The sequence below is a fragment of the Castor canadensis genome, chromosome 16 (genome assembly GCF_047511655.1).
Source record: "Castor canadensis chromosome 16, mCasCan1.hap1v2, whole genome shotgun sequence".
NCBI classification, from domain to species: Eukaryota; Metazoa; Chordata; class Mammalia; order Rodentia; family Castoridae; genus Castor; species Castor canadensis.
The window spans coordinates 27,396,959-27,415,659 of NC_133401.1; the positions used below are offsets into that span (position 1 = coordinate 27,396,959).

The 18,701-nt window shown below is 42.3% G+C and overlaps 1 protein-coding gene across 1 annotated transcript in view; it reads right to left on the reverse strand.

Annotated features, from left to right (window-relative positions):
• Nlrp7 (NLR family pyrin domain containing 7) overlaps window positions 1-11,668 on the reverse strand; it is a 29,054-nt gene extending 17,386 nt beyond the window's left edge. The window contains exons 1-2 of the mRNA XM_074057375.1: window positions 11,554-11,668; window positions 1,567-1,849 (exon numbers count right to left, since the gene is read on the reverse strand). Coding sequence (XP_073913476.1) covers window positions 1,567-1,849; window positions 11,554-11,607 — 337 coding nt within the window. The 5' untranslated portion in view covers window positions 11,608-11,668. The remainder of the gene's footprint in view (window positions 1-1,566; window positions 1,850-11,553) is intronic.
• Window positions 11,669-18,701: the final 7,033 nt, after the last annotated feature.

Below are 18,701 nucleotides of genomic sequence, written 5' to 3' on the forward strand. Positions count from 1 at the left end.
AATGGATAAAGAAAATGTGGTACGTATACACAATAGGGTGTTATTCAACCATAAAAATATAATGTATGCAAATAGCATGATTAAAAAAAACCCACTAGAACTGTTGAAAAAGGAGGGAGGAGGGAGTGAGGTTAAGAAAGAGAAATAGAAGGGACGAATTTGGTAAAAGCACACTATACACATGTATAGAAATAGTACAATGAAAACCCTTTGTACAATTAACTTACACTGTGTTTTAAAGCATATAATTCAGGGCTGAAGATATGGCTCTGTGTTGAAGCATTTGCCTAGCATGAGCAATGCCCTGGATTCAATTCCCAGAACCATAAGAAACTAATTGAAGAGTCAGAAGCCAGTGACTCAATTTATAATCCTAGCTACTCAGGAGGCAGAGATCAGGAGGATCTAGCTTCAAAGTCAGCCAGGTAAATAGTTCTTGAGACCCTATCTTGAAAATACCTAACACAAAACAGGGCTGGTGGAGTGGTGGCTCAAGCAGTAGAGCACCTGACTAGCAAGCAAGAGGCCTTGAGTTCAAACCCCAGTGCTGCCAAAAAAAAAAAAAAAAAAAAAAGGTTGTACAGTTGTGACAGACCACATGGTCTGCAAGGTCTGAAATGTTTACTATTAAATTCTTTGCAGGAGTTTAACTTCTGCTGAGGAAGAGATACTAAACTGATACACTTTTCTATTGATGTAATAAAATTGAAGGTTTTTTTTTTCTATTGGGGAAGGAAGTATCAAAAGAATGCTGATTTAATTAGCAGAATCTGAACACTAAGATATTTTTCAAGGGCATTAAACACATACTGCTTGTGGAAAGAAGAGAATTATAATATTCACACACTTACATCATAAGACATAACTTGTAAATGCACTATGGGGTCCTAGTTAGAGTCTGAAAACAAACAAGTTATTATTAAAACTAGTGAGCCAGGCACCGGTGGTTCACACCTATAATCCCAGCTACTCAAGAGGCAGAGATCAAAAGGATAGCAGTTCAAAGCCATCCCACGCAAATTGTTTGAGAGACCCTTTCTCAAAAAACTTATCACAAAAAAAGGGATATTAGAATGCTCAAGTGGTAAGAGCACCTGCCTAGCAAGTGTTCAAACCCCAGTGCCACCAAAAGACTAGTGAGATCCAAATAGCTTCAAGGTTAATGACATTACACCCATATTTATTTCTTAGTTTTGACAAATATATGAAGTTCACATGCTGATGAGAAGTATATGGGAACTCTGTACTGCTTTGCAAGTTTTCTATAAGTCTAAACTTAATCTGAATCAAAAAGGGTTTTAATGCTGATTATACAAAAATGAGGTAATGGAAAAACTAATTATGTATATAAAACTATCATGCACATTAAATTAACTAAGAACAGATGGACACCCAGGGTAGAAGAGGTGGGAGTAGACAGAGGTGACAGAACTAGAATCAGGCAGGATGCAATGAGACTGGTCCTCACCACCTACCCATACAGACTCCCAATTGTAGTCAGAGCCCTGCTGCTGTTTCTCAAAACCCCAGGGATTCCTGCCCATCACAAAAGCCCAGCGTACTTACCCAGGGTTTGAGATAATTCTGTGAGGTCCATCTTCTCCAGGATGTGCAGGGTCACATTTCTCAGGCTACTGCCAGGGAAATTGCTGTTCAGAATGTCTGCCAGTTTCTTGCCATTGGCCTCTTCCACCTCATACCATGGGAACTCCTGCAGGTACTCCCCAGATTCCAAGCGGAGTCTTAGTAGAGATTTGAAGCACTTTAACTCATCATGGTTCAGCTTCTCCAGAAGGCCCTTCAGGTTACACTTGGACTTCAGAGATGTCATGGTGCTCAAGGACGAGACCTTATGTTTCAGGATTAAGGAGAAATTAGGAAAGGAAATGAAAAGTATTCACAAATCAGCATCCTTAGGTACAGAACAGAGCAGTCGTCTTGTGCCAAGAACAGAGCAGTTATTGCCAACTCACCAACACTGGTGAATTATTATATAACCCAAATCAAGAAACAGAAAATCAGGATGGTGGAGTGGCTCAAGTGGTAAGAGCACCTGCCTAGCAAGCATGAGGCCTTGAGTTCAAACCCCAGTACTGCCATAAAAACAAACGGAAAATCAGGGGATAAGGGAGTAGCTCAGTGATAGAGCACTTGCTTGCTGTGTTCAAGGTCCTGTGTTCCATCCCTAGCCCTGAAAAATAAAAAAAAAATCAGATTGGTTAAGATTAAAGACATCTTGCACTGTTTCATATGGGGTAGAACTCCATCTCTCAGAGGCTGGTGGGAGGAGTTAAATTGATAAAACAGCACTGCCAGACCTGTTGGTTGTCTTCCTAAAGTAGAACATACACATCTACTCTATGACTGTCACTTTCCCCAGAACACATCTGAAATAAATTTACTGCTTATGTCCACAAAAGATGAGGATTTAAACACTTATTCATGTCCCCAAACTGTATATGTAAAAGAAAATACCAAAAAGAGCCTTCTAGCTAGGTATAGTAGTGCACACCTGTAATCCCGCTACTCAGGAGGCTGAGGCAAGAGTATCTCAAATTCCAGGCCAGCCTGGGTTACATAGTAAGACCCTTTCTCAAACTTAAAAAACTTTTTCAAAAAGGGCTGGTAATATGGCTCAGTGACAGAGCACTTGCCTAGCATATGTGAGACCTTGGTTTCAATCTCCAGTACAGCCAACAAAACAAAAAAAAAACCAACAAGAACCAACTCACTCAATTTGTATGACATTCATGATAAGCAAAACAACTCCATGGTGGTGCCTGAAACAGTGGCTGCATTTGAGAGGTTGTAAATGGGAAAGACATCAAGATATCTGATGCTGAAAGTCACCTACTGACCTGGCTCATGATTCAGAGACCCATGTAATCACTAATCAGATACACACATACAAATGCACACAAAACAAGGTATAGTCAAGCGCCAGTGGCTCACGCCTGTAATCCTAGCAACTCAGAAGGCAGAGATCAGAAGGATCATGGCTCAGAGATAGCCAGGCGAATAGGTCACGAGATCCTACCTCAGGAAAAAAACAACACAAAACAGCTGGCACAGTGGCCCAAGTGGTAGAGTGCCTGCCTAGCAAGCATGAGTCCCTGAGTTCAAAGCCCAGTGCAATTTTTTAAAAAACTGATAGAATTAGGGACCAGGATGTGGCTCAGTGGTAGAGCATTTGCCTCATACACACAAAGCCCTGGTTTCAATCCCTAGCCATACACACACACACCCCCTGATCAGATGAGCTAAAGGATAACATGTAATTTTCACATTAAACTCCTTGGATCATTTTCACTGCCTTGTAAGAAACTACAATGACAAATTAACATCTGTATCTTCTGTGTGCTAGGAACTATTATAAGTCCAAAGATCACATTAAATCCTTATAACAAGCTGTTTTTCTCAAAATACTATTCTATATTTGCTTATTTAAGTACCTTTTATATTTTTAATTTATTGGTATATATTAACCGTACATAGGAAAGGCTTTCATTATGGCCTTTCCATTGACAGCCTCTTAACAAGTAGTTCTGGGAAAACTGGATATTCACATGTAGAAGACTGAAACCAGATCTCTAGTCCCCTCTTTGTACAAAGTATAAAAAATTTAAAAGCTTTTAAGAGACCTTACTCTAAGACCTAGAACTAGTACAGGAAAACATGGGAAATACTTGAAGGTATAGGCACAGGCAACTTTCTGAATAGGACTCCAAGAAAGCTCAAGAAATAGTTACAAGAACTGACAAATGGGCCAGCCACTGGTGGCTCACGACTACAATCCTAGCTACTCAGGAAGCAGAGATCAGGAGGATCACAGTTCAAAGCCAGTCTGGGCAAATAGTTCAAGACCCTATCTCGAAAAACCCTTCACAAAAGTAGGGGTGGTGCACTATACCAATATTAACTCAAAATGGATCAAGGACCTTAATATCAGACCCCAAACTCTGAAGTTGGTACAGGAAAGAGTAGGAAATACTCTGGAGTTAATAGGTAGAGGCAAGAACTTTCTCAATGGAACCCCAGCAGCTCAGCAACTAAGAGATAGCATAGATAAATGGGACTTCATAAAACTAAAAAGCTTCTGCTCAAAAGAAATGCTCTCTAAACTGAAGAGACCACCCACAGAGTGTGAGAAAATATTTGCCAGCTACACATCAAAGGACTGATAACCAGAATATATAGGGAACTCAAAAAACTAAATTCTCCCAAAATTAAAAAACCAATAAAGAAATACGCAAGTGAACTAAACAGAACTTTCTCAAAGAAGAAATTCAAATGGCCAAAAAATACATGAAAAAATGCTCACCATCTCTAGCAACAAAGGAAATGCAAATTAAAACCACACTAAGATTCCACCTCACCCCTGTTAGAATAGCCATCATTGGCAACACCATGAACAACAGGTGTTGGCGAGGATGTGGGGAAAAAGGAACCCTCATACACTGTTGGTGGGAATGTAAACTAGTACAACCACTCTGGAAAAAAATTTGGAGGCTACTTAAAACACTAAACATTGATCTACCATTTGATCCAGCAATAGCACTCTTGGGGGTACACCCAAAAGACTGTGACACAGGTTACTCCAGAGGCACCTGCACACCCATGTTTATTGCGGCACTATTCACAATAGCCAAGTTATGAAAACAGCCAAGATGCCCCACTACTGATGAATGGATCAAGAAAATGTGGTATCTGAACACAATGGAATTTTATGCAGCCATGAAGCAGAATGAAATATTATTATTCGCTGGTAAATGGATGGAATTGGAGAACATCATTCTGAGTGAGGTTAGCCTGGCCCAAAAGACCAAAAATCGTATGTTCTCCCTCATATGTGGACATTAGATCAAGGGCAAACACAACAAGGGGATTGGACTTCAATTACATGATAAAGCGAGAGCACACAAGGGAGGTATGAGGATAGGTAAGACACCTAAAAAACTAGATAGCATTTGTTGCCCCTACGCAGAGAAACTATAAAGCAACTGAGGCCAACAGGAGAAGGGGACCAGGAACTAGAGAAAAGGTTAGTTCAGGAAGAATTAACTTAAAAGGTAACACACATGCACAAGAAATCAATGAGAGTCAACTCCCTGTATAGCTTTCCTTATCTCAACTAGCAAAAACCCCTGGTCCTTCCTATTATTGCTTATACTCTCTCTTCAAAATTAGAGATAAGGGCAAAATAGTTTCTGCCAGGTAGTGAGGGGGTAGGGGGGAAGAGGGAGGGGGCAGGGGGGTAAGGGAGGGGGCAGGGGGAAGGGGGGACAAATGACCCAAACATTGTATGCACATATGAATAAAATAAAAATTAAAAAATAGGGATGGTGGAATGGCTCAAGATGAAGGCCCTGAGTTCAAACCCCAGTACCTCCCCACCCCCCGGCCAAAAAATAAAAATTAAAAAAAAAAGAATTGACAAATGGGATTGCATCAAGCTAAAAGGCTTCTGCACAGAAAAGGCAGCAATTATTAGGATGAAGACACAGCCTTCAGGATGGGAGAAAATCATTGCTACCTATTCAATGGTTAAAGGATTGATATCCAGAATATATAAAGAGTTCAAAAAATACCCAATGGAACAAATGATCCGATCAACAAATGGACAAATAAACGGAACAGGTAGTTCTCAAATGAAGGAGGACAAATATTGAAATCCTTATAACAATCTCCTCAGGTGCATCCTAGCATTTTGCTTCCTGTGATGAGCTCGGGGCTCAGGGCAGTTCTCCACAGACCATCAGTACCATGTAGGCATCATTACAATGCGTATTCATGAGCCTTGCCCCACTCTACCAAATAGGAAACTCTGCAGTCATGGACAAGGGGAAATAGCTTCCTTCCACCTGCCTATACTCATTTGCTGGGTTATGAATTTACAACTATATATCTAGACAAAGAAGTCCCACAAAAATGAGACACAAAGGAGGCCAGATGATTGAAGATTACAATCAAACCTCCATATTGATGGGGGATTGGTGTCAGGACCCCCTGTGAATGTTACAGTCTGACTCTGGGGAAGTTTGTTGAGGCAAGGGGATCATGAGTTCCAGGCCAGCCTGGGCTGCATACTTAAGACTAACTCAAAAAAAAAAAAAAAAAAAAAAAAGCATAGTATTTACATATAACCTAGACATACTTTAAATCCTAGATTACATAGCACTTTTATTAGTTATTACAAGTAAGTAGTTGAAATACTTCACTGTTTGGGGAATGAGGGGCAAGTCTATCCATGTGCTGCACAGATCTAGGCTTTATTTTCAATCCCCAGTTTAGCAGGGGGAACCAATCATATAGTATCCTGAGCTACAGAAAGGAGCACAGGCTTGGCACTTCTGGCTAGGGACTGGGATGAATTCCAAGAGCTTAAGGGAAAGAAGGCCTGGTGAATGAGTTACCTGGTTGTGTAGATAAATCTCGCAGGTGAGCAGTTGTTTCACAGCAGCCTTTTTTGTGGTTCATGTGTGCATGTGTTGAGCAAGAGGATTGAACTCAGGCTCTTGAGCATGCTAAACACCTGCTCTACCATAGAGCTATACCCCAACCCCTGGTCTCTTCTTGATATACATTTACTAACAAAAGCTCATAAATGTTTCCTTTAGAAAGGGGACTTTTTTGAGGCTTCCAGGTAAGATGGCGGGTTTGAAATTTCCTCTGTGTGACTATGTGAGTGAGAAGAGTCACAGTAGCAAAGGAGAGACTTTGTTTTGGAGAGGAGAGTCAAGACAGAGGTGAAGGACAGGTAAGAAGCTGGAGAAACAAGAAAGGCAGTGCAAAGTAGGAAACTGCAACTCCAACCCTGGCTTCTAGGGAGGGGGAGCTAGAGTTACAATCACAGTGTAAGCCAGGTAGCCCTGGTAGCAAAAAACCTGCAGTCCTGGCTACAGGAGAAACCCACAAAGACCTAAATTTTTAATTTAGGGATTTGGTGTGACAATGACTTCTTCTGAGTGGCCAACCAGCACTGGACAAGAATTCCTTTGTGTTGTTTTTCATATCTCACAGGTGCCATATTGAGAGGGGGGTTTATTGTTTGAAACCAAGCTACACTGCGGATCTGAAATCAAGGAACAATCACAAGCCAGGGAGCCTGAGGACACCCTGCCACAGTGTCTGGATGGGAGACAGGCATCAGAGGCAGTTGTGGAGAGAAAGAGGGTCAAATGGGGTCCCACTGAGAAGTTGAAGCAGCAGAGCTTGAGCTATGTGGGGGTGTGGTGGTGGGTGACCCCATCTGAGGATTACTGAAGAGACAAAGTGACAAAAACACTGTCTCTTCATGATAAAAAGCCTTGAAGAAGGCAGGAATAGAAGGATCATACCTTAATATAAGAAAGGCTATATATGAAAGATCTATATCCAGAAGGGGAAAGAAGATGAGGGTGATCTAACCAATGTACACTATAAGTCTATTTGAAATTGTCACAATGAATCCCCTCTGTACAATGAATATATTCTAGTAAAGACAATAAATAAAATCTTTAAAAAAAAAAAAAAAGACCTATATCCAACACTGCACTGAATTGGGGCTGGGTGGGGAGTGAAACCAGTTCCTCTCAAATTGGGAACAAAAACCAGGTGCCAGAGGCTCATGCCTGTAACCCTAGGTATGCAGGAGGCAGAGATCAGGAGGATCGCAGTTCAAAGCCAGCCCTGAGCAAATAGATCCTATCTTTAAAACAATCCCTCACAAAAAAAGGGCTGGCAGAGTGGCTCAAGCAGTGAGGGCATCTGCATGAGGCACCAAGTTCAAACTACAGTGCTGTAAAAATCAGGACCAAGATTAAGAGTGTCCACTCTCCCCACTCTTATTCAATATAGTTCTTAAATTCTTAGCCAGAGCAATAAAACAAAAGAAAAGGGATGGGTTGGCAGAGTGGCTCAAGTGGTAAAATGCCTGCCTAGCAAGTGTGAAGCCCTGTGCTGCCAAAAATAAAAGAAAAGGGATACAAACAGGAAAGGGAGAAAATAAGTTTTCCTTATTTGCAGATGGTATGATGCTAATACATAAAAGATCTACAGACTCCAACAGTAGACCTGATCTAAGTTTGACCTGATCTAAGAGTTGTATCTTACTTTCAGAAGACTAGGACGAAAAATGATCAGACAAAAATCAGTAGATTTTATACACCAATGACAAACATGATGAGGAACAAGTCAGGAAAATAACTCCATGCACAATGGCCTCAATAAAAAAAAATACCTAGGAATAAACCTAACTAAGGAGGTGAAAGATCTCTACAGTGAAATCTATAAAGCACTGAAGAAAGTGAAGACACCAGATGGAAAGACCGCCCACGTGCAAATCAGTATATAATAATAAACACCTGCACATCCGTGTTTCTAGCAGCACTTATTCACAGTAGCCGACTATGTAGCCTAGGTGCCCCTCAACAGATGGATAAAGAAAATGTGAAACGATATTTACTGTGTGTGTACACACACACACCTATATACATAGTAGAGTGTTTTTCAGCCATAAAATATAAAATGAAATTATGTCATTTGCACAGAAATGGATGGAAGTGGAGATGTTGTTAAAAGAAATAAGCCAGAATCAGAAAGACAAATCTCATGTTCTCTCTCATATGCAGAAACTGTTATCTGAAGGGAAAAAAAATGGGGGATGATAAGGGAATCCAGCTGGAGGTAAGAGAGGCAAAGGGAGAGTGACAGGGGAATATGATCAAAGTACATTCATGCATGCATTTCATTATGAAAAGGTCATAATGAAACCCATTTCTTAAATTGCAAGAAAGAAAAAGGGGGTGAGGGAAGGGCATCATAAGAGTAAGAGGGGGTAAACATAAGCATACATTGTATGCACGTGAGAAAATATCACAATGAAACCCCCACATTCTACAATATACACTAATAAAAATGTGAGAAAAAAGTGAATATGCCCAAGGCTTAAATGGTGTCCAAAGGGGAGGTCAGCTCTTTGGACCACCCAGGAGTCAGTGAAGGCAGTACTGCAGGCCAAATCACATGAAGTCAGCAGGATGCTAGAGGTATTCCTGACTTATCAACTATATAAAGAGAGGCACACACCTTCCAGAATCCCCAGGGTGGAGCACACTAAAACCTTCCTTTGCTGCCCTAGGGGGAGAACAAATCATTTCCTTCTCATTCCCATTGATACACCAGCCTCTCACAGAACCAAGCTATATGGAAACACAAAGACCCCTCCCCTACATGAATGTGCCTTGTGGTTGCAGTAAGGGCTGTAACATTGTGCCTCACATTCCCTCAGCTGGCACCATTTCAAGAGGGGGTTGCTCCACCCAAAGCCAATAGGGAGGGGGAACCAGGACCCTTGACTAGGGTCTATTCAAAGGCAAACAAAGCAGGATGAATCCCAGGAGTAGTCTGACCCCTGAGGTGCATGTCCGTCCCCCACCCCACCCCCCACCCGGCTTCTTTATTGAGCCCAAGTGACACTTTATTGACACTTATTTGTCAAAGTGTACAGCATAAAGTATAATACACGTTTTGAAGTGATTACCACAGGCAGCCTAATTAATACATCAGCTCAGTTACTTTGTGTTTTGGGGGTTTTTTTGTTTGTTTGTTTTTGGCAGTTCCGAGGTTTGAACTCAAGGCCTCAAGCTTGCTAGGCTGGTGCTCTACCAAGCCCTGTTTTGTGTTGGGTTCTTTCAAGATAGGGTCTCACAAACTATTTGCCCAAGCTGGCTTCGAACATTGATCCTCCTGATCCCTGCTAGGATTACAGGTGTGAGCCACTGGCACCCATCTTACTTTGCTTTTTATGCTGAGAACAATTCTCAGGAACTCTCAAGTGGTGGGCAGGAGGTATGACTCAAGTGGTAGAGCAACTGCCTAGCAAGTGCCAGGCCCTGAGTTCAAACCCCAGTACCACAAAAAAAAAAAAAACACCTCTGGAGGTACAGCATGTTGGCTATAATCACCACACTCTTTTTTTGTCCTACATAATTTGACCTTCATAACCTTTGATCAACATCACCCATCGCCCCCAGGTCCCAGCCCCAAGGAACCACCCTTCTATTTGTATTTCTATTTTTTTTTTTATTTCTTTTATTCATATGTGCATACAATGTTTGGGTCATTTCTCCCCCCTTCCCCCACTCTCTCCCCCCTGTATTTCTATTTTTTTAGAAGACAGAGCAATTCTGGACCTGATGGAGGTTGTGAGTTACTAAGGATGAACAACCAGTGCTGATAAACCTGGGAGAGCAGCCCGAGAGGCTCTGTTCTCATGGCAAAATAAAGACACAAACATCAACCACCAGGAAGCAAAAAGCTGCAGCCAGAGACCTTGGACTCAAGTACTGAACACCACCACCTGAATTCGCTACTTTCTTCGGTGCACTGTCACCACAGGTGTTGGGAGGGGGCAGGAACAGATAACTCCACAACCACTGCCACCCTCCCACAGCCACCATGACCATAGCACCTGAATCCTTTTGGAATCAAAGGTCTCACCACCCTAAACTTTGTAAGAGTGAGATCTGGAGACAGGCGCCTTCTACAGCAAGGATGCACACTCACTACAGATGGTCTCCGGGACCTTTTTTCTGGGTGATAAAAATGTTCTAAGGTTATTAGACTTTGGGCCACTCTATAAATCTACTAGAACTTTTTATGCACTTAAAGTGGGTAAATTTTATGGTTATGTAAATCAAAGTAAAAAAAAAAAAAAAACTACAAATGAAATCATGGTTAGGTCTCTTCCAAATCTACAGCTACAAACATCCCAGAGCCTTCAAACATCCTTCTAGAGCTGAGTCCAGTGGCTCACGCAGGTAATCCTAGCTACTCAGAAGTCAGAGATCAGGAGGATCAGGAGGATCCTACCCGGAAAAAAAATCACCACAAAAAAGGGGTTGGGGGGAGGGCTGGCGGAATGCCCCAAGTGATAGAGCACTTGCCTAGCAAGCATGAGGCCCAGAGTTCAAGACCCAGTACTACAAAAAAAAAAAAAAAAAAGTCCTTCTAGAGCCAGGCACCGGTGGCTCATGCCTGCAATCCTAGCTTCTCGGGAGGGGGGATCGAAGTTTGAGGCCAGCCTAGGCAAAAAAAAAAAAAAAACTTCAAGAAACCCCATCTCAACAGAAAGAAATAAAAAAAAAAAATTTAAAGCTGTACACAATGGCATGCACCCGTCATCCCAGTGATGGCAGTTAGCTTAAAATAATTTTAGGATTGCAGTCCAGACTGTCCTGGGGCCAAAACAAGACCCTATCTCCAAAATAACCAGAGACAAAAGGACTGAGGCTGGTGAAGTGGCTCAAGCAGTAAGAACACCTGCCTAGCAAGCATGAGGCCTTGAGTTTCCCCAGTGCCACCAAAAAGAAAAAAATGGATAGAACTGTAGCTCAAGTAGCAGAGCGCCTGCCTAACAAGCAGGAAGCCCTATATTTGAACCCAAGTAATAAAAAAAAAATCCTTCTAGAAGCCTTGCAACAAAAGTTAGAATGTTCTAGAATGTACACTCAGCTAATACCTGCTGCCAGCCTAAGAGGGTACAAAGAGGCAGGCAATGGAAGCAATACTCACCTCCCCTGGGTCAGGACTGGCTTGCTGCTTGTGGACACTCTGAACCAAAGACATGGCTCTAGAACAGTGCTTCCACCAACCCAGCTCTGGGATTGGCTCTTAGCCTGGGTGAGGGCAGGACTTCCTGCCAGGGTGGAGAGACAGCCTGGAATTAATTAGGTGCGTCTAAGCCACTAAAGTGGGACTCACCAGGAAGGCACCTGAGCCCCATCCTCAGAGATTCTTACTTAATTGATCTAGGGTGGGTTTGGGGAGTCAGAGCTTTTTCAAGCCCTCCAGGTGTCTCTAAGGTACAATTCCATTACCTGGCCACCTGGGCCAGGTAAAGTAGTGTGATATATTATGAAATATATTGGAGAATATAATAGGAAATATAAATTTTGGTGCAACTTCCTAACTGGAACAATAAGAATACACTTGCTAAAATAGTTGTCCTGGTTCCTGAAATCCTGGGAGGATAGATAATAGTCTGCAGGCCCTTTCAGCCACACCTGAGTTTATGTTAACCAGGTAAGGTTTGGAAAGCAGTAGGCAATCATACCATGGAAGGGGCTCATTGCCAGTGGGATCAACCTTGTAGTAAGATCTTCAGCAAACCACCCACACACACACCCTCCACCTGACCTCCTGGGAGGGAAGAAGGACTGGAAGTAGAATTAATCACCAATTGAAACCAGAGTTTTGGACCCAGAGCCCAAACTCCTGGGATTCCACATGCCAGGTCCAGCCACTTGCCCATAAACGCCAAATAGAGAGGCGTGGTGAGCTGGGCACTGGTGGCTCATGCCTGTAATCCTAGCTACTCAGGAGGCAGAGATCAGGAGGATCACAGTTTAGTTCAAAGCCAGCCCAGGCAAATAGTTCAAGAGACCCTACTCTTGAAAAAAACCCATCACAAAAAAAAGGGCTGGTGGACTGGCTCAAGATGTAGACCCTGAGCTCAAGCTCCAGTACTACAAAAAAAAAAAAAAAAAAGGCACAGTGGAGGCAGAGGAAGGAGATTTATTTAGTACAGGGTTCAGAACGTGCCTTGGGAAGAGGCAGAGTAAGCACTCAGCCCATCTTCAGCCACCTTCAGGGTACAGACATGAGCTAAAGTTTTAAGTAGATAAAGAACTGGGGGCAGGGGACAAAGGTATGCATACTTAAACTGTTCAGTCACAGGTGTGGTCTGGTTGGTCATTGTCTCAGTCCTTGTTCTGGGGGAGGTTCCGGTGTTGTTATTTAGAGTCATTGTCAACTGACAGGTGGTCCATCCTGAGGAGGGTCTACCAGTGGGGGTAGTTTCTGTCCTTTGTCATGAAGATGATATCATTCCTGGAATCCAAGGTGATTGCAAGGTGACTGCAGAGAGAATGGCTCAAAGCAAAGACAGATACAAAATGGAGACAGAGATGTCATGCTTTTCTCCTGCTTTTAGTTAACTCGTGGGCCTGACTACGGAGTCCATGCTTTACAGCAAAAGCAGTCTAAGCACCTCTTACACAAGGCTCAATGATGTAATTAACCATGGCTACCTAAAGAAGCTGCCATAAGACCCCAAAAGTCAGTGTTCATGGGGTTTCCTTGTTGGTGATTAAGAACACACCCCTGCACTAGGAGGAGAACACCCCAACTCCATGGGCAGGAGCTCCTGACTGGAGACCCTTCTGAACCTTGTCCTATGCCCCACACTGGCTTACTCTGTACCCTTTAAAATATCTTTTATAATAAGTGGATGAAAATAATGTATTTGCCTAAATCCTGTGAGCCAATCTATCAGATTAACTGAACTCAGGCAGGAAATATGGAAGTTCCCAATTTAAGGCAGTTGGTTAGAAGTACAGGTGACACCTGGGACACACAATTGGCAAATGAGGTGGAGAAAATGACAAAGATTCTTTCTCACACTCCTGAACCTCCTCCTAGGTCCATCTGTGCATTTCCTTTTAAAATCCAGTTTGGACAAAGAACCACCATTCTCAGTATGTGCTAGCCTCTATGCATATCTGATTGGGTTCCTCATTCCTCACCAGCCCCAGGTGATGTCTGGTCACCCTGCCCCGCTGTGTGGTCGGCAGACAAAGCATGCTGCTAAGTAGATCTAGGGAGAATTGTTCTCACACTTCATGTTTTCCTCTTAGTCATTTTCCTTCCACAGACCCTACCCTGCTAATTTGGCAGTAAATCCACACTTGCCCATGCTGAGTTTCCTGTACCCATGTTGATAGTTCTGATAAAATCTTACAGTGTTTTGTTTTGGCTTTTTTGGTTTTGTTTTTGTTTTTTTGCAGTACTGGGGTTTGAACTCAGTGTCTACACCTTGAGCCACTTCACCAACCCTTTTATTGTGTTAGGTATTTTTGAGATAGGGTCTCACGAACTATTTGCCCAAGCTGCCTTTGAACCATGATCCTCCTGATCTCTGCCTCCTGGGTAGCTAGGATTATAGGCAAGAGCCACCAGAGCCCAGCTTTCCTTACAGTGTTTTAACAGACATCAATGAATGACCTGAGATTGTTGTTTTTTGAGACAGAGTTTCACTGTGTAGCCAAGACTGACCACAAACTCACAGTCCTCCTGCCTCAGCCTCCCAAGTGCTGGGATCACAAACATAAGTCCCTCCATGTGCCTAGTTTTACAGGCAGCAATTCTGTGGATGTTGCCCTCAACCGGTGGAATTCTACACTATCTCCAGAAAAATGGTGTCAGAACTGAATCAAAATAGAGGATATCAGGTGGTGTCTGCTGGAGAACCGGTTGTGGTTGAGAGAAGCCAACACATTTTGCTGACCAGAAGTAAAGGATTCTGTGTTGAGCGTGCATTTAGGTCTCCTTTCTCTAACATCAAGGTTTCTCAACTTCAGCCCTGTGGACATTACAGGTCGCATGATTCTTTCCTGTGGGGTTGTCCTGGGCATTATAGGGGGGTTATCAGCATCCTTGACCTATACCCCCAATATAACCCCAGGAATTATCAAATGTGCCCAGGTACTGGAAGTGCAGTTGTGTGCTATCACACTCCAAAAATATATAGTATTTGAACCCAAAACTTTGAACGTGGTAGACTAGTGCTCTACCACTAGGCTACATTCCCAGCCCTTATTAATGTTTTCTATTAACCAGCTTTTTCCTTTGCTTTCCTCTCCATAACACCTTTATATTTTATTTCATGAATGTCTGGTCTTTATTGAAGCCTCCCTTATGTTTATTTGGTTTTGTTGGTTTTTTTTAAATGTCATTCTTTTTCCACCTTCTTAGTTTGGACACAATACAATAATTTGTAGCTGTTATTTTATATTCTAACATATTTACAACTATAAATTTTTTGAAGCATAACATACAGATTTCAATTCTAACTTCACTACCACTCAATTCTCAAAATTTTGTCTTATTGTTTCTTCTTGGGAATATGAATTATATAGTGGGGTTTTTTCTGTGATGCTGGGATTGAACCCAGGACCTTCTACATGAAACATTCTATTACTGAGTTACATCACCAGCCCATGAATTTCTTTTTATATACAAATGTATGGTGGGGCCATGATGGCACATCCCTGTAACCTCAGTACTGTGGAGGCTAAGGCAGGAGGACAAAAAATTTAAGACCAGCCTGGGCTACATATTGAGTTCAAGGCCAATCTGGGAACAATATGAGGCCCTGTCTCCAAAAAAAATGCATAGAGATTAAGAAATTATCTTTTGTTCTTCTAACTTTGGTTCTTGTGAGAAAATTGGGACTGAAACATTAAATCACATCGCCAAGGTCACAGAACTCACTAGAGAGAATAAGGCATTTAAACATTCTTCTGTCCGGGTGTTGGTGGCTCACACCTGTAATCCTAGCTACTTGGGAGGCAGAGATCATGAGACCAACCCAAAAACAGGGCTGGAGAAGTGATTCAGTGACTCAAGTGAACCTCAGTACCTCCCTGGCAAGTATGAGATCCTGAGTTCAAGACCCAGTACATCAAAAAATAAAAATAAATGAATAATAAAAAATAAGCACACTTTGGTTGGAACAAATGAGTTTGGGTGGAGTACACAGGAGTCTGCAAAGGTAGTCATCTATGAAAGAGAAGAACTATGTGAACTAAACAAAGCACCAAATGAACTTATAAGATGCCACAATTCAAAAACAATTTAACAGGGGATGGAGATACAGCTCAGTCATACAGAACTCGCCTAGCGTACACTTGCCTGGGTATCAATCATCAACACTGTAAAAAAAGACAAAAAACAAGCCAATAAAATGTGTAGTCCCATTATAAGCTATGTAAGCCTTGAGGGTTTATAAGTGGCAGGTGGGTCTCTGAGACAAGGCAGGACTGTCATCTTCAGATGGCAAAGTAAAATCCACTAAGTTGCTCCTGTCTGTAAACAGACGGGTTAGCTCACAGAGGGGCACATCTGGAAGCAGCAGCTGGAGAGGAGTCCTAAAGCACCAAATTTGTGTAAAATGAAGCAGACCCTATTGCAGTTAATATGGTGCAGACAGACACCAGGAGAGGAGGTGGAGGAGGGATGCCCGGCTCCTGGTTAAGTATGAATTCCTCATTATTGGGAGTCTCTTGTGTTTGTTCACCTCTGCACTCCCATGGACGTATTCCCCAGAGCGAAGTGATATTTCCTCTTTGGTTCTGAGCTGCATTCAAATTGAAACCGCAGTTTCAGACCAAAGGCCCAACTCCTGAGATTCCATATGCCAGGTCTGGCCACCTGAGCCTAAATGCCAAAGAAGCATAGTGAAGGCAGAGGAAGGAGATTTATTTAGTACAGGGCTCAGGATATGCCATGGGAAGAGGCAGAGTAAGCACTCAGCCCATCTTCAGCCATCTTCAGGGTACAGACATGAGCTATAGTTTTAAGTAGACAAAGAACTGGGGGCAGGGAACAAAAACAGTCCCAGTCACAGGTATGTTCTGGTTGACCATTATCTCAATCCAAGGGATCCCAAAGGGGTTCCAGAAAAGACGTTGTCACTGTCATCACTTGAGGGGAGCAATCTGGTTCCCATGAGATGATTGCTCCTGCTCCAGGGTGCAGCCTCATCATTATTGGTAATTGTCCTCATTTGGAAGGATAGTCTGTCCTGCAAGTCTCCACTATTCCTTATCCGAAGTTTCAGTCTCTTGTCATAAAGATGTTATCAGTTCTATCTTTTCTGGAATCCAAGGTGATTGCAAAGTGACTATAAAGAGAATGGCTTAGAGCAAAGACATACAAAAATGGAGGACAGATGCCAAGCTTCTCCTGTTTTTAGTTAATTCATGGGCCAAGGTAAGGGCTCAAGGCCTTTCAGCAAAAGCAATTTGAGTGCCTCTTACAAAATGACTAGGAAAAAGTGCCTAGCATGTATTTGGTGCATAGTATACCTATGGCTGAATTTACCCAGCTCTGAATTTCTCTTTTCATACTTTTCATTGGTGGTGCTGGAGATCAAACCCAGGTCCTCACAGGTGCTGGGCAAGTGCTCTACCACTGAGATACCCCAGTCCTACACATGCTGTCTGAAGCAAGCACAGTCAATCAAAAAGCTTTACATTTTCCTCTTCTTCCTGTTGAATTACCTATGACAAGTCATGGAAGTGCAAAGTCATCACACCTGAGGGATGTCTGTAGAAGGGTGATTAAAAAGGAAAATTATAACTAATCTGATTTTGCCAATCTTAGTTGGTTTTATTTGTGATTCTAGAATTAGATTGTAGTCCAGAATGAAATTATTAAGAACATTTCACTCTTCTACATGGGAAAGTTATGTTTATAGGTAGTGAGAAGGAAGTTGACATACAGAAAACAGAAGGGAGGTATAGCAATCCTATTGGTTACTGCTCCTGTCAATCTTATTTAAACCAGATATCAACAAATGGCCACTTGTGATTGGCTGGAACTTAGCTACTTCTTTCATGAGTAGGTTACAGTCTGTTCACACATCAAGTTAGGTTACAGGTCACTATGCATGGAGATACCTTTCACCTAAGTCTAAAATTTGTAGGGAGGTTGTGAGTTTAGGAAATCAGCACTCATGTGGATGTTTCAAAGATGTGGAATGTGACTGAATGACCCTTGAGAAAAGACAACATCACACAGGAAAGGAGAAGGAGCCCAGGCTCATCCTGTCTCCTTCAAAATCCATGTTCTAGAATACATGGAGAGGTGAAACACCTAGAGTGGCCATGGGAGATAAGAAAGCAGAAACTACTCTGTAATTCAGAAAGAAATTAGGTTCTCATCAAACTGTTGAAGAAGCTGAACTATTCACCTCCAAGCTCATTCCTGCAACTGCAGTCTGCAGAATCTGGAAGACGCAGATCAGAAGACCACAGGGGACTGCGCCCACAATCACAGCTGTTTGATCATCCAGAGGATGGGAGTCCAAGAAGCCCACACAGAACACCACAGTGTTAAATCAACTCATGATTGCCTCTGCAGAAGGAACAAGAATGGCTTCTACCTCCAACATTCACAGGGGAGCCCCCAATTGTGGTGTGCTGACTTATTGCCTTGAAGGTTACAAGATGCTCTTAACCTTCCCCATCTGACATCCAGTTTTTACTTTCAACACCCAGCCTGCTGACCTGACCCTTAGTCTACAAGTGACCTCCTGATGTAACCACAATGCACTTCTTCATCTGCACCAATAATTGAATAAGGTCTAATTGCTGCATTCCATGTCACAATTGACAAATTGAATGCATGACAAATCCTGCATTCCATGTCACAATTGATAAGGAACTCTAACCACTTCAACTGGATTTTTAATGCAGTTACCTGGATGCTTTCAAGCAATATTCTAACCAACTGCACTTTTTATGGGGATTAAAAATCACTCTGGTCCCCCAGGAAATAAGCATGAAATAATGTCTGACATAAAATGAAAGTTTGGTCAGTGTTTGCTGTTCAATTACTCTAAACTTTTGGAGAAAGAGCACCTCATGAAGGCAGAATGATTTTAAACCAATATAGAGGAATAGATGGCTTAACTATTTTGTGAGGTCCAGAAAGGCATCATCTAACCTAAAAGAAGTATCTTCCTTAGGTTCAAATGGATACCGACTGGACAGAATTCATGAATGGGGAAAGGAGATGACTGGTAATTATTCTACAGTCTCCCTAGCAATGTCTATTGAGGACAATGTCAACATCCTATGACAGTAGCTTCTCTAGGA